The 14,417-nt window shown below is 45.2% G+C and overlaps 1 protein-coding gene across 3 annotated transcripts in view; it reads right to left on the reverse strand.

Annotated features, from left to right (window-relative positions):
* Window positions 1–14,417, reverse strand: part of otud5a (OTU deubiquitinase 5a) — a 59,036-nt gene that overhangs the window by 2,396 nt on the left and 42,223 nt on the right. For 2 of the 3 annotated variants that reach the window (XM_069184191.1, XM_069184175.1), the window contains exons 5-6: window positions 10,464–10,612; window positions 3,145–3,333 (exon numbers count right to left, since the gene is read on the reverse strand). In XM_069184191.1, the coding sequence (XP_069040292.1) occupies window positions 3,145–3,333; window positions 10,464–10,612 (338 nt within the window). The remainder of the gene's footprint in view (window positions 1–3,144; window positions 3,334–10,463; window positions 10,613–14,417) is intronic. The other variant, XM_069184181.1, reaches the window with a different exon arrangement.

The raw sequence follows: 14,417 nt of genomic DNA on the forward strand, positions 1-14,417 counted from the left end.
GTAATATCTAAAACAAGCTGACGGGTGTTTATGGTTTTGCACTTAACGTGCTGTCACATTACAAACGAGAAAACCTTTGAAGATTCTTTAATTTCACTAGTGCATTATAAAAATCACATGCACTGAAAGCTCTTCCTCAATACTTTTCCAGGCTCCCTGCCTGCTCTGATTGGACATGTGGGCCTACAATAAATCCACACTGTTGCTCACAGTCCTTTAAAATGAATTCAGATCAGCTCCTATAGAGCTCATTTTGAACTCAGTATTTACGGGAAAGCCTGGTGTTTCACTGAAGACTGTCTGAAAATAATGGTGGTCAAGGTGGCGGTGTGGGGGGTACGAGCTGGTTTAGTACAACCTTCCGTCTCAATCGTCGAGAGGATCCTGTGAGATCGCACCTGCGGCTTCATGCTATTCTTAGGTTTTTCTTTTTCACCTTCTTTGAATCAACTGGTTTCTCGTAAACACAAGGGCCGCTGTACTTACAGAGAGTAGGTTTAAACAGACACCTTTTGAGACATACCAAACAATACAATTTTTGGCGAAAACTGAACAGGATTACAGGGTTCTTTTAAACTCGCTTTGTAACCATCAAGTTGTTGGAAGACTCTCCAAAGATAGCATGAGCAACTAAGTCATACACACATTTAATATTAGCACATCATCCACTGGACAAGGTAACACCCTAACTAAATCTGCCTATACTCGAAGAAATGTTATTTTAACATTAAATACCTAAACCTCACCTGATTCTGCCGTCAGGTAAACTGCTGTGGGTAAAATCCTCGGTCAGTAGAGGAACATGATAGCTTTCTCCAGTACTTCCCAGTGAACCACAGTGACTGACAAGAGAAAGTCTTTTGGCAGACAGGTGCTCTACATGTCGAGAAACTATACTTGCACCTAGAGATGCTTCTTGGACTTCTAGTGGATCACTGAATGGATTGCAACCAAAGTCCTAACTTCACTAACTACAACTGTGTGGAAAATATGCACTATGTATTAGCATAAAGTAGCCTTTAACAGAATTGTTAATCAAATGCAAGTCTTTTTCTTGCTAATTCTTGCTTCCTTCTCATCCTGCTGTAAATGAAATGTTCAGCTTTTGAAAAGAACGTGACAGTGGTGGACAATGCTGGGGAGCGCCTCTGTCTAAAGGAGATAAAAGAATTTTGCTGTGCTTTCAGGATTGTAAGAGTGATCATTTGTAAGAGTTCACAGAGCACTGGCACTGTGATACCTTGCTAATGAGAAGAGCAAAGTAGTTTGCATTTCTAACACTTAAAGGTTCTTTAAATAAATAAAGTTCATGCCTCCTTGCCTGCTCTAATTGGGCATGTGGACCTACAATAAATCCACACTGTTGCTCACTACCCTTTAAAATGAATTCAGATCAGCTCCTGTAGAGCTCATTATGAACTGTGTATTTACGGGAAAGCCTGGTGTTTCACCGAAAACTTTCTGTGAAAAACGGTGGTCAAGGTGACAGTGTGGGGCTACAAGCTGCAACCTTCCGTCTCGAGCATCGAGGGAATCCTGTTTTCGTAGCTTCCCTGAATCAATCAAGTTCTCATACATTAAAAACAAAACAAAGATATTACACAGAACGGATTTAAAGAGCACAAAGGATACAATCCATTGCAACTATTTCCCAAGGTTACAAGGTTCATTTAAGCAACTCGTGCAATGTAGCAAGATGCCTTAATAGCATCATGGTAAGAAACTTCATGAGTTACGTCATGTGAGTGTCAGAGACACTTTCATCCTGGTCTAATCGTGGTTTCTCTATTTGTAATGTCTAAAAGTGAGTCATTAAATTATCAATGCAAACTAGAAGAACACTTCTAGCATTATTCATGCACTGGCTATCCCTCAGGAGGCCAGGGTGTGTGTCTTCCATGAACCCTAAAGTGAAAGATAAGACCAATGTGCTTTTCCCTTTTCTTTGACTTAAGTCTCCCCTGATTTTAGAACTCAAAGGTAAGTTGGTCCTTGGGTACTCTGGTCATAAACAGTCCCTTTGAGACTGAAGACACCATTGCTATAATTTGTCTTTAACATTTTGTCCTTCCTTGGCCTGGTATGTCCATTGGCCACTCCTGTGTATGTCCACATCACAAGCTGTTCTTTGGACTATTTTCTTTGCTTGCTGAAGAATAGCTGCATCTGCTTGGAATATCATGCCCTGCAAAGGAAGCCTTGGGCTGCTAATCAATAAGCTCATTGATCATTGGTCATTTTTATCAGACCACTTCTGATGTTCCTTTGTTTGATATCCAAAGTACTTTTTGCAAGCATGTTGTGATTTTTCTCTTGAGATCAGGGTCCCAAAAGTAGTAACAAGTTTCATGAAAAAGATCTCTTTTGACAGGATCCTTCAGTGTATCAGTGTTCAGTCCAGCAACCATGAGCTCCAGTCATTACCCTAATTCTACTAAAACCAGAAAGGATCAAAGCTAAAAGGGCAGTTACAATGCAAGATATTTTCTTTATTACCTTTATTGTTCTTTGGGTTTTAGAAGAGGAGACTTGAAAACCAAGATACACCCACATAAGCATTCATATGAACAGTCAGCGGATTAGACAATTAGGATGAGACGATTTTGACATCGGTAACACCAGAACAAAATAAATATTCTACTTGTGAAAGTTTACGGGCTGCCTGTCACCTAAAATCAGTTGGACCACCTGGGTTTAAATTTGGATTTGGTCCCATTTGCTAGGACACGGTCTTGTTTGTGCAAGACGGCCTACTTCTCACTGCGGACTACTGAGCAGCAGACAGCTTTGGTGCCGATGCTACTAGCTCGTGCAGTCACACAGAGGGGGGAAAAGCTAGATGATTCCCCAGGCTCACATTAGCCGTCATCAATCACTCGACCATATTGTACTGCTGACACCAGTGGGTACAAAACGGGATTCTTCAGTTCCAGTCCTGGAGCAACAGGAAAGTCTTTTCACTTAAATGAGACCATTTTCCTCCCCCCTGAACCCCTAAAAAAAAAAGATTCAAAGAGACTCCCCCAAAAAAATAAAAGCATACTAGACATCAGCTGGGGTTTGAGAAATCCTGGTTAGAGCACATGATCTCTGCACGCATGTCAGCAGATCGTAAGCCATGCCGGCACCCCTGTGCCTTCTCACCTGCCGTGCCTGCTTCTCCTGGTCTTGCAGCCACTGCAGGTAGGACTCGCGGGCCACCTGCTCCTCGATGGCCTCGTTGGTGGCCTCCCAGTCAGTGGCCCTCTTCTTGTCCTCCAGCATCTGCTGCTCAATCCACGACTCCTCGGACGTCTTGATGGCGTTCTTCATGAGGGACTGGTCTGCGTACTGCTGGGAAAGAGAAGGGGGAGGCGTCAGGTTGCAGTGGCCGGAGCGGTTTCCGGAGGTTATTGGCGGAACGGGGCTCACGGGAGGTCCCCTCGAAATCCAGGTGCTACGTTTGGAGGAGCCAGATCTCGGAGCCCTCTGTCTCCACGGCAATCGGCCGTGTTTACACAAAGTCAAACGCCTCCCGGTGCCGTGAGAACATGTTTAGGAAGGCAGTCTGTACCACCTGTCCCCATTTAACAGGTAATTATCTCATCAACTCCAGGTTACTTACACCCTGCCCTGCCCACAGTCAGGCAGTCCATCATTGGGCTTCCTATTGATATAGGCAAGTTCTCTTGGCCCTAACCAGCCCAAAAGAAAGAGCAGAAATCTGTCTGATTCAGTTTGACTACATGATCCCAACTTGAAAACAGGAACTGCAGGGCCAGCCGGATCCCCGTCAGCCCCGTTCTTACCACAACACCTTAGCAACCGATCGGACCTGCAGGACCGAGCAGCAGCCCTGTTTATCAGGTTGGCTCTCAGCACAGCTTCCCTGTCCTGCTCTGTTGTGCTGTGCTGTACCGTCCCGGACTTATTCAGTCCGGCTGCACAGCGCATACCTGCTTGGTCTGTCCTCCTCCTACCTGCACAACACATACCTGCTTGGTCTGTCCTCCTCCTACCTGCACAGCGCATACCTGCGTTGTCTGTCCTCCTCCTACCTGTACAACAAATCCCTGTTTTGTTTGTCTTCCATCCGACTGCACAGCGCATCCCTAGCTCTCCCCTCTCCACTTAGCTTCACTGGGATCCAGCTAGTCCACTCTGCAGCCTGACATACAGACAGCTCTGCGCTATAACTTGATGTGGCAGAATCATCTGCTGTTTCGGGAGCCCGTGAGCAACCAGGATCGAATCCCAGCTGGGACAGGGAGAGGTGCATGCATGCATGCATCACATTTGTAGGCTCGGTGTGACACATCGTGTTTCCAGGGAGTGCAGTTCTTAATTAAGGAAATACTCTCAAAATACTGTGAAAGCACAGAGAATCATTCCGAGAATCACAAATGTCATGGTTCCAAAACTTTAGGCTTTACCCTTATTAATACAGGATATACACATTTTGGTATTATCAGTTTCAGAACACAAAATAGTAAAAAAAAACCTCCCTCGTTCTTCCCAATGTATCTACATCAGACTAATAATGTCCAATCTGGCAGGTGTTTATTGGTAGGGAAACTAAAAATCTAGAACATAACATCAGTGCCATCTTTCACTATCCCTAACAATTAAGAACAACAAAGCCCACCTGTGGTGAACAACTCTAGACAACAGACTTCCAAGCAGCAGAAAAGCTGGGAAAACTGTGATCTCTCTCTGCTGGGCAACAGGGGCTTGGAAGATCTTCCCTAGCTGCTTCGCTTTAGCAGGATGCAGCTAGTGTGCAAGCAATTTCGCACGCCTGTAACACGATCCGCCACAGATGAGGCGGAGAGGAGAGACGAGCTCACAGTAACAAGCCTGCGCAAGAGGGGCCAACCTGCACGTAAACAGCAGAGTTTGGACCCCCCCCCTCCTCCCCCAGCCGTTCAAATCACAAATCGCCAAGCTCTAGGGAGCTCTCGGCCGCTGCGATCTGTTCCCATGGCAGGAACTTCTCTGCCTGGCGGCAGGAACATGTGCTTCTCCTTAGGGTGGCAAGAAATCTGACTCCGGGGGTGACAAGCCGGCCGCAGTGAGAAAATCTACAAAAAAACACAATGCCCAAAGGAAGCCAAAAATCACTCCTGCCACTGTGATGTCATTTAATACAAAAATGACATCAGCTGCAAAACTGCTTCTGACTGGGCTTCCCTCGAGCGGCACTGCTGGAGTGTTGTCTGGCGGGCGGCCAGTAGGGCAGGGCTGCGTGACCACGATGGCAGCGTGCTCTGCAGCGGAGACCCGGGCCGAACGCATGTGCGGTCCTGGGTCCACACACTGCCCTCACCTGCGGCACAGGCTGCCGCAGTGCTGGCCAGCCCAGGCCACTCGCGGCCTCCCATTTCTTTACGATCTGGCCGACAGCTTACATTTCTACTGATTCAGACAGCTGGGCATTTCTCTCAAAGGGGGCAACAGCAGTGCCCCACCTGGAAGTCGAACCTACAACCTTGTCATTCTGAGATCAGAGTCCCGACCGCTCACTCCACCACACGGCTGCTCTAAACCCTGAATGTTCCACGTATCTGGTGACCGAGAAGTCAATCTCATTACTTTCTTACAGTTAGTCACATAGAATCAGCAGCTGATCCTTCGAAATACTCACTTCATTAAAGGTGCAACTTGTAAAATGGTTTGGAGCCTGGGTAGAAGTGTGTATTCCTGGGTCAGTGAACCGTGCTGCACGGACCCCGGACACTACAGCACGAAACTTTGCAGTGCACTTTGTGTCCCATATGCTATGTGTTGGTGTTGTTATATCAGAGAGAGGAGAGCTGGACCTTGCTACTCAGTTATGGCAGATACAATAGTACAGTCCCTACATCTTCCCATTTAATTCATAATTCATTGACTATACTGCAAGAGCAGTAGGTTTATGAACCTTAACCTCCTGCCAAAAAATAAAAGTCAAGTCATAAAGTCCTTCACTCTCTCATCAAAAAAAAAAAGAAGGACTGAAGCAAACTGAAGCAGCTGTGAACACATTCAAATTAAATCAAGATGCTACATGAAGGAGGTGACTGGAGAGAGATCCTCCTGCTACAGGCTGTGCTGCAGTCTGACTGCGCACGACAGTTTGGTGGTGAGGTCTGCTGACCCGAGAATACTCAGAATTTGCCGATAGTATCAGGAATTGCACTACGCAGGCAGAAGTAGTACTAAAACTGTAGAAGCTGAACCAGTGTTTTGCATATCATACGCCTGCTGTGCTGGAAAAGCTCACTTTGGCGTTTACACTGTGCTTCTTGTAACACTGGGGAGAAAGCGAGCAGCTCTGAGCCCAGACACACTCAAGACTGTACAAGTGTCAAAAAGGCCCTTCCCTGGCAAATATTTTCCAGGCGTGAAAGTCAAACTTAAAAACCCCCTGAAGTAACCTAGAACACCTAGAACGTTTTCTTCTAAGAAAAATTATTAAAACCCTAGCATGAATATTTGCCACGTTTTAGCTTTTGTAGGGATTAGTAACTCCAGGGTGAAAAAGGTGGTCTTTTATGAACGCGTACGAACAGGATGCAAGATTCAGAATTATTACCGCGCGCGGCTATGGCCCACCGCCTGCCGAGGCTGCTTCTCTTTCAGAAACACAAAATTACGCAACGAGACCTCTGTCGAGCTGCTCGTTTAATTTGTCCCCAATCTGCCGGTTCTTCACCGACATCCCTATAGCACACTGGTAACTCTGCCAAATTCCAATATCGTCCTGCGGTTTTCAAACCGGGTGCCCAGGATTTGTCCGGGACCATGATATGCTATCTGCTGAAGGCGCGGGAACATTCTTCCCAGCGCCCTCTGGGGCATTTCCTTCCTCAGCTCTTGAGCGAAGGCGAAGGATAATGGGATGGAGCCTGAGCCCTGGGTGGTGGTGGGGTGGAAAACACTTCCTCGAAAACATGCCCCGTCCTTCTGGGCCGTGAGCTACGTGCGCTGGGCGCACTGCTCCCCCGACGCTTTCCCGGGACATCACGTAGGCACAGTAATTGCAGGTCTCATCTGAGAAGCAATGGAATGGCAACGCTGAACGCAAACAGCTGTAACAAAGAGCTCGATAGGCTGCAGCCCCTGGGGTAGCACTGTACTGTTAACCAGTCTTGACTGAAGAAGAGGGAGGGTCAGTAAGTTTGTGTGTGTGGCGGGGGGCAGGGGGGCTGGAAGTCAGGAGACAGATAAAATTGCAGTTTGAACCCTGCTGACCTACTGTTGACTTATTTTGACCAAACAAAACCTAATTCTTCTTGACTCACATCCAGCATAACTGAACAAAATAGGGCTTTTGCAGTGTTTGTCATCAAGTATCCAACGAGCTATGCAAAATCTAACTGCAGAAAATGGAAGCATTTCATTTGATTTTGAGTAAGAGTTCAGTGGGTTGTTTTTCACTCGGAAAAAGGGGACTAAGATTTACTTCCCCATGCTTTCTTTTAAAAGGCACGCCCGACCCGGCTAATCCCTTCATAATTCATATGAAAGAAAACTGCAGAATAGTCCTGAAGTCCAGGCACTAACTACACTGCCTCTTACCAAAATCGGCACAGGTCAGAATGAGTCCTGTAATGGGCATACGCACGTTTCCCATGTGACAGCCCCTGGGATGTAGATGGTACGGTTTGCCGATTTAGAAGCTCTCCGAGTCCGATCACTAGGCACAGCTTTGACACAAACAAGACAGTGTGGTGCCGTATGGTCCCTCAGAGGAGCCTGTCCTGCCACTCCACAGTGTGGAATGTGGCTCTTCACTGAGTTCAATCTCCAGCTCTTTGATGTCTGTGTGCTCGAGAAAAAAGAACAATCCTGTACAAGCTTTCTTTGTTTTAGCAGCCCTGATTATCTAAAGAGTCACACCCTGCTGCTACTTTGTGGCTCCTTGCTTCTTTGTAAACATCGGCCACACTCCTGCACCCCTTCCCCAGGGGCTGAGTCACAGCCCTGTCCAGATCTGCACAATAGGAATAACCAATCTAGTTTTAAAAATGCCCTTTAGTTTCTGGGATGCAGCCCTGTGAACAATGGAGGCGACACAAAATTCAAATCACCCTTGGGCATCGCTCTCACAGCAGCCTTAAACCTCTCATGCAACCCTGAGTGTTTGTGTGCGTACGCACCCAATCGATGACATGTGAGTGCATGACAAACAAAGTAACACACCAGCTGGCTCGTGACTCCTAAAAATAAAATGGGACTTAACACGACAATACGACAGAAACAGGCTGAAAGGCCACGTCGGTTTGTTTTTGACCTTCTGTTATCCCGCAGATGGTGGACAAACATATTGTGAGTCAGATCAAACATCCAGAGAGACACACCGATAGAAGGCAGAGCTGAAAAGCTTTGCCTTGGTTTTTGCACTTTACCGTATGGGCAGTGTGAGCTCAGGTGGGTTTCTACTGCGGACAGCATGCCCCCACTCTCCAGCTCTTAGAGCCTCGGGGCTCTGCATCTGGAATCGGCAGTTCAGACTGTGTGAGAGCCCCCTTCCAGTGACCCAGAAAACTGCACTGTACTGTAGTGTGCTGGCTGACACAGGGAGAACTGCCTGCGTTCCAACAGGCTTTTAATTACACGCTGCTATTTTGGCAAAGCCAAACACAAACAACTAAGAAGCCGCCATGTGCACACAGGGTGGTACTTTAACTCAGAGGCCCAGTAGCGGGGGGAGGGCTGTCCATGTAGCTGCACCCCTCTGGAAGGGGGCTCTTGCAGTCTGAGAGCAAACATCGGAGCTTCTGCTGGGTCAAACCCGCAACACAATAAAAATATGAAACACAGCAAATATGAACCAACCTAATGACGCATGTAAAAGCAGCAAACAAAGGAGATTTAAATTGACTTAATTGGGTATTTAACCACAGCAGGCTGAGAAGTGTGGTCCTTACAATATCAACCTTTGTTATAAACTTTAGCTATTAATAGAATAAAGAACAAAGCTGTAATACAATTATAAACAGGTACAAGAACGCTAAAAAGAGTTGCCTATTTGCACTTATTCATAATTAATTTTGAACTTAATAATTTACTTATTAAGTAAAATCTTCTTTTATTAGGCCACCACAGTGTCACTGTTAAAAGCTCTGTGTTTTAATACTGATGTGGTTTATAACCCAGTCATGAATTCACTTCACTTTCCAAAAGACCAAAGAACAAAAGATGTGAAGGAATACTCAGGATACACTTATGAAAAGTTTGATGGAGGCGAGAAATACCAGTAAAAAAAAAACATTTCACTAGCTGTGGACTGAAATAAAAACTGCATTTAAGCCATTGAATAGTTTTTCCTATAGGTCAACACTGCAAACTCTGGTATAAACATGTTTTTACTGAGGTATGCAGATTAGTGTTAGTGTCTGTTGTTTCATTAACAGGGAGATGAATCTGGTTTCAAACACGGACTCTGTGTTCCCGTTTCTCTCTTTGGAAGAAGCCCATGATCCTTATAAGGAAACAGGGTGACATGTTAAACTGTTTCACTCTTGGTAGAAAATGTGTTTTCCTAAATTCATCTCCTAAACCCTTGGTATCCACCTAAGATCACCTATTAAAGATAAAAACACACATTGCACAAAATAATTTAATTGTATTATATTGAACCATCTAGTATTGTTCCCTAATCTCAATCATGCAAATGCTGCTACAACTAAACAATTCCAGATAAAAAGGTGCTGAAGCCAAGTTATTTTACTACCCCGTCCAAACTCAATCCCATATTCAAAAACGTAACTTCATATATTCATGCTTCACTGGCAAGCCGAACAGACAGACCACTGATTTTTTTGGTGGAGCTCAACAGAGTCTTTCTCTCACATTTTACAACTGACCAAGACGAACTTCCCTTATAAAGGAGAAATCATTGAGGTTTTATACAACAGCCCACAGCGATATGTTAGATGTCTGTCATAATGCCCAGGGAGCAACAAGGTAAAAATTGAAAATGTGATTGTTGATTCAAACTGCAGAGACTCTGGTACGACTCTAATTCCCAACAGGCAAAGACAATGGAGAGATTTAAGAGCTTGGGAGCTGTAACAGAAACGGATTACTGCTAAGAAGCTCTAGGAGGTGTGTCTGTCCCACACTCTGGCTAGCAGCATCTCGCAATGTTCAGTCATTCAAGCTGTAGAGTCATAGGACAGCATTCCAACTCCCCAAAAAAGCTAATTTTCTGTCACCCTTATGCTATAAGCATGCTCAGCGAAAGGTTACAAGAACTACTCAAATCTTTAAGTACTGCCTCACTAAAAGGTATCTTAATATACTGTAGGTGTTCTCTCAGGACATTGTTTAAAACACCTTTTAACCTTGCATTGCCCATCTCATAATGCTTGTTTGTAAGGACAAAAGAACAGGTTTACTGCTGTGGTCCCTGCAGCCCCAGTGCAGTGCATGCTGAAAGGGGGTGACCACGAGCACGTCGCCGGGCGCAGCTCCGAAGGCAGCCTCATGGTACCCACCCCTGGTTTGAAGGCCGGCAACCCCAGTCCCACGCCGATCGTGGCCTTGTTGGGGTTCACCACAGAGTTGTAGTGAATGTTGCGATGGTAGCTGACTCGGATCGGCTCGTCGTTGTTCTGATGGATGCCGTGGAACGTGTTGATCGGCTCTGGGTCCAGAGAGAGCAGAAAGAGAGGGGGAGAGCAAAGGGGTGAGTAAGACAGATGCATCCCTGTGACCAGTGTGGACATTAACTCTCAAAAGGGCAGAGCTGGACAATCACGCTGACCCATGTGAAATGTGCCCTAAAGACACAGTTTCCCATTACAGCCCAAGAATAAAGTAACTTTAGCTGTTCCTCCTAAATGAAAGAGTACATAAAATATACAAAGACTGTAAAAGAAGAAAGCAGTACTCAGCAAAAAAAAAAAAATATATATTTTTTTATTTCCAGCCAACTAGGTCACACTAAGAATATGCTGATTTTGGACATACTGGTATTCTGCGAAATTATGCATGTAGCTGCTCTGAAAGGAAGTCCTGGTTAAAACTGCTCTTGCATCACCGTGAACTCATTCTGTAAAAATAACTCTCAGCGCAAAACCGAGGAGAATCAACTAGAATAGTGGTCCCTCAGCCCTGGTCTTGCAGTACCCCTGTGCTGGTTTTTGTTCCAGGGCTTTTTGTTTGCTAACTGCTCCTTTTTCATTAATATGAATATGCTTGCTTGTTAAGGGATTTTTACCGTTCTCATTTCAAGGTTTCAGAAATGCCACAACATCATGGTTCTCAACCCTGGTCCCGAGCAACACGTCTACTGGTTTTGCACCAGCAGAATTCCTAATCGCAGGGAAATTTACTATATTTAAAAATCGTTTGAATCTCTTAAACAGCTGAATGAGATGTGTATTTGATGGGAACCCTGTGCTGCGTTCCTGGGCTGCCCTCATCCAGGTGTGCCAGCTGATATATAACCAACTGCACTTGAGCAGAAGGACAGACACCCTGAGAGAGGTGACTAATACAGGCTCACTCCCACCTGGGTCTGGTCATCAAATGATCACCCCCGAAGAGCTATTTTTTGAGGAATTAGAGAATAAATTCTTAGCAGGTTGAGGAGATCCTGCATTATTTTCTGTGTGCTAAAGTTATTGAAATAATACGCTTTTCATGGGGTATTTGTTTTAAAACAAAGGACTTGTGCTCAGAAATTAATGTCTAAATAAGCAAGCATAGCAGGTACAGGTACCAGTTAGCACTGGTGATTAATGGACCAGCTGGAACAAAAATCAGCTGACCAGACGAGTTTTCCAGGACCACGACCATTGACCTAGATGATATGACACCATGTGCACGAGACGGTGGACAGCATGCTGGAGCTGGCCCAGATTCTTCTTTTCCCTCAATCCTTGTTCTGTGTGATACAGACCTTTCCTCACACTGTTTTTGTTTAATAGACCATTTTTCCCAGCCCTTCCCAGTCACATGGAAGAAAAGCATAAAAAAAAAACAAGCTTGTGCATGAAAACTGAAAAGCATGGCCAACAGAAAACATCATCAAACCTATTTTCACAGCACAGGACACTGACATCTTAAAGGACCAGATTCTGATGAATCAAGCAATTGCTATGCAGTAATGGATCAGGGCAGGGCTTCATAGTATTTATACCCAGTGTAAGACATTTTATACAGCCTTCCCACAGGAGAAGAGCATCAGCACGGTCACTCAACACAGCCCCACAAGACGTTTTCATCTCTTCCGCCAACAAAGACTAACAAATGGCTTAAAAGAACAGTGACTTCCTGAAATTTGTTTTAATTTGCCTGCCAGAACAGCAAAGGAAATTAGCTGAGTATCGCAGTGAGTAAGCTGCTTCTGTCATTAAACTTCAAAGGGAGATTTTTCTGGACAGAAGCCAAATTCTACTATAAGGGCAATATGCAAACTATGCAATACTATGCAAAGCTCAAGGGTGCAGGAAATATTTCAGGATTAAGCACATTGCTGCATTAAGTCTCCGCAGGGTACAGACCAGTGGCATCCAGAGGGCTTCGGCAAAACTCACATCCCTGATCCTGAGGCAGTCGGAAAATGGCCTTACTAGCGAAGCTCAGCTGGCATTCAGTACATGCACAAACCTGTCACCCGTGCTCCGTCAGTCCTGCTGGGAAAGCACTGCTCATTACCTGATTACACTGACTGGAATGCACACTGATCGCACAGCCACACTCCTCCATTCAACCTGAACCAGCGTTCCCACAGATATACCCAGTCCGGACACTGTGGTTCCCATTCCAAAACCCCCGTGCCCGACTAGGTCAATTGATCTTTTCATGGAATGGCTATCAGGTTGGGAGATGAAATCTGGTCCATTCCTTGTATCCCCAAGAAGAAGAGCGCCAAAGAATCACAAATAGAAAGATTCAAACCTCCCACAGCATTCCTGCCAAACTTCAACTAGTTCAACTAGCCTCGGCCTTAGATCTGTCACTCATAAATCAGAATGACAAAGGACCGCAGCAAACCTTCTGGTGCCTTATGGGATAAAGCTTATTACACCAAAGTGCACCAAAACATTTCTTGTTGAAAAAAAATTAACATTTCTATTATTTTGTGTTGCCGTGCAATAAACAGACTGAACAGCTCACAGACAGACTATACATCTGCTTAATTAACACGGGCAGTGAAAAGGAACCTGTTAGAAAAAGCGAATTCTTAAAAATATGGCATAAGGCATTTTGGAACAGCAACACCTGCTGTCTAATCCACAACAAGTGATATAAAGGTACCAGCGTCGGCCATTTTTATTGCTGCTTATTTCTAAATGTTTAAAATCACAGGTTACAAATGAAAGAACAAGACATCTAGTCCATTTTGTAGTTTGTTGCTTATTGATCCTAAGATCTCAACCAGCTATTTCTTGAAAGAACCCAGGGTATGGGCGTCAATAAAATGGCCCTGTGCCACACTCCCACAACCATTTGTGTAAAGAAGTGCTGCCTGTTCTCAGTTTTAAATGTACAAGTTTAGTGGAACCCACACCAGGTCCATCTCTTTCCACACCTGGTTTCAAAACAGCACATGGAACTATAAGAGGAGTACTATAAGCACTATGGAATTCTAATCCTGACAGCATTACGCAACTCCTTGTTAATTCACTGCTTTCTGTTCCGAAAAGAGAGAGGTAGATCTGGTGCCATGTGGTTTCAGTATCCTCCAGTGAAGAGAAGCATCCTGTTTCTGTGAAAACCTCCAAGAGGTTAAAGGAACAGTGAGATCCGAAAGTGAGAACTTGCTTTAAAAGAGATGGGGCTGCATGTTGAGTCAAGCATCTGGGACGGCGGTCGATACCACTGCCTCCGGTTTTGGATTTGGAGGGGATTATTTTCTCGGTGACGTAGGCCGTTCCAGAAACAATACGAGATCTCCAAACAAGCTTTCAGGAACAGGCTGTTTGAGAACACAGTCGCTCAGACACACAGGCTTGTGGGTATGGTCATACAGGTGCGGCTCTCCTCTCCACGCCACTCCGCGTTCACACCGAAGGCAGCGCCAACTGTCACACAGGCCTTCTTCTGTTGCTCAAGGAGAAACGCTGCATGAGCTTCGAGAGCTTGCGTGGGCTTTTGCACACTCGCTGCAAGTCGTTTACCCCGAAGAATACACAAAAGCAAGGAAGGCTGTCCTTTCTCGCTGTAGATGTTATCGAACGTTCCAAAACCAAACACCGTGGAAGGAAAGGGAAATAATCTGACACAAGGAAAATGTCTGTCAGAAATGCGAAATGATGACATAACACAACGCAATCACACTTCAGCACAACGCTGAGAAACAGCGCTGTACGAAAATAGCTGCAGTTCTCCTAAAACAAAGAAAGGCCAGATGGCACACAACAGCAGCTCAGACCAGCCACTGATTATACCAAAGGTTACCCCTTCTCCGTTGCTTAGATAGCAAGAACTGTCACTATAGC

Source organism: Lepisosteus oculatus, chromosome 2 (assembly GCF_040954835.1).
Source record: "Lepisosteus oculatus isolate fLepOcu1 chromosome 2, fLepOcu1.hap2, whole genome shotgun sequence".
In the NCBI taxonomy this organism is placed as follows: domain Eukaryota; kingdom Metazoa; phylum Chordata; class Actinopteri; order Semionotiformes; family Lepisosteidae; genus Lepisosteus; species Lepisosteus oculatus.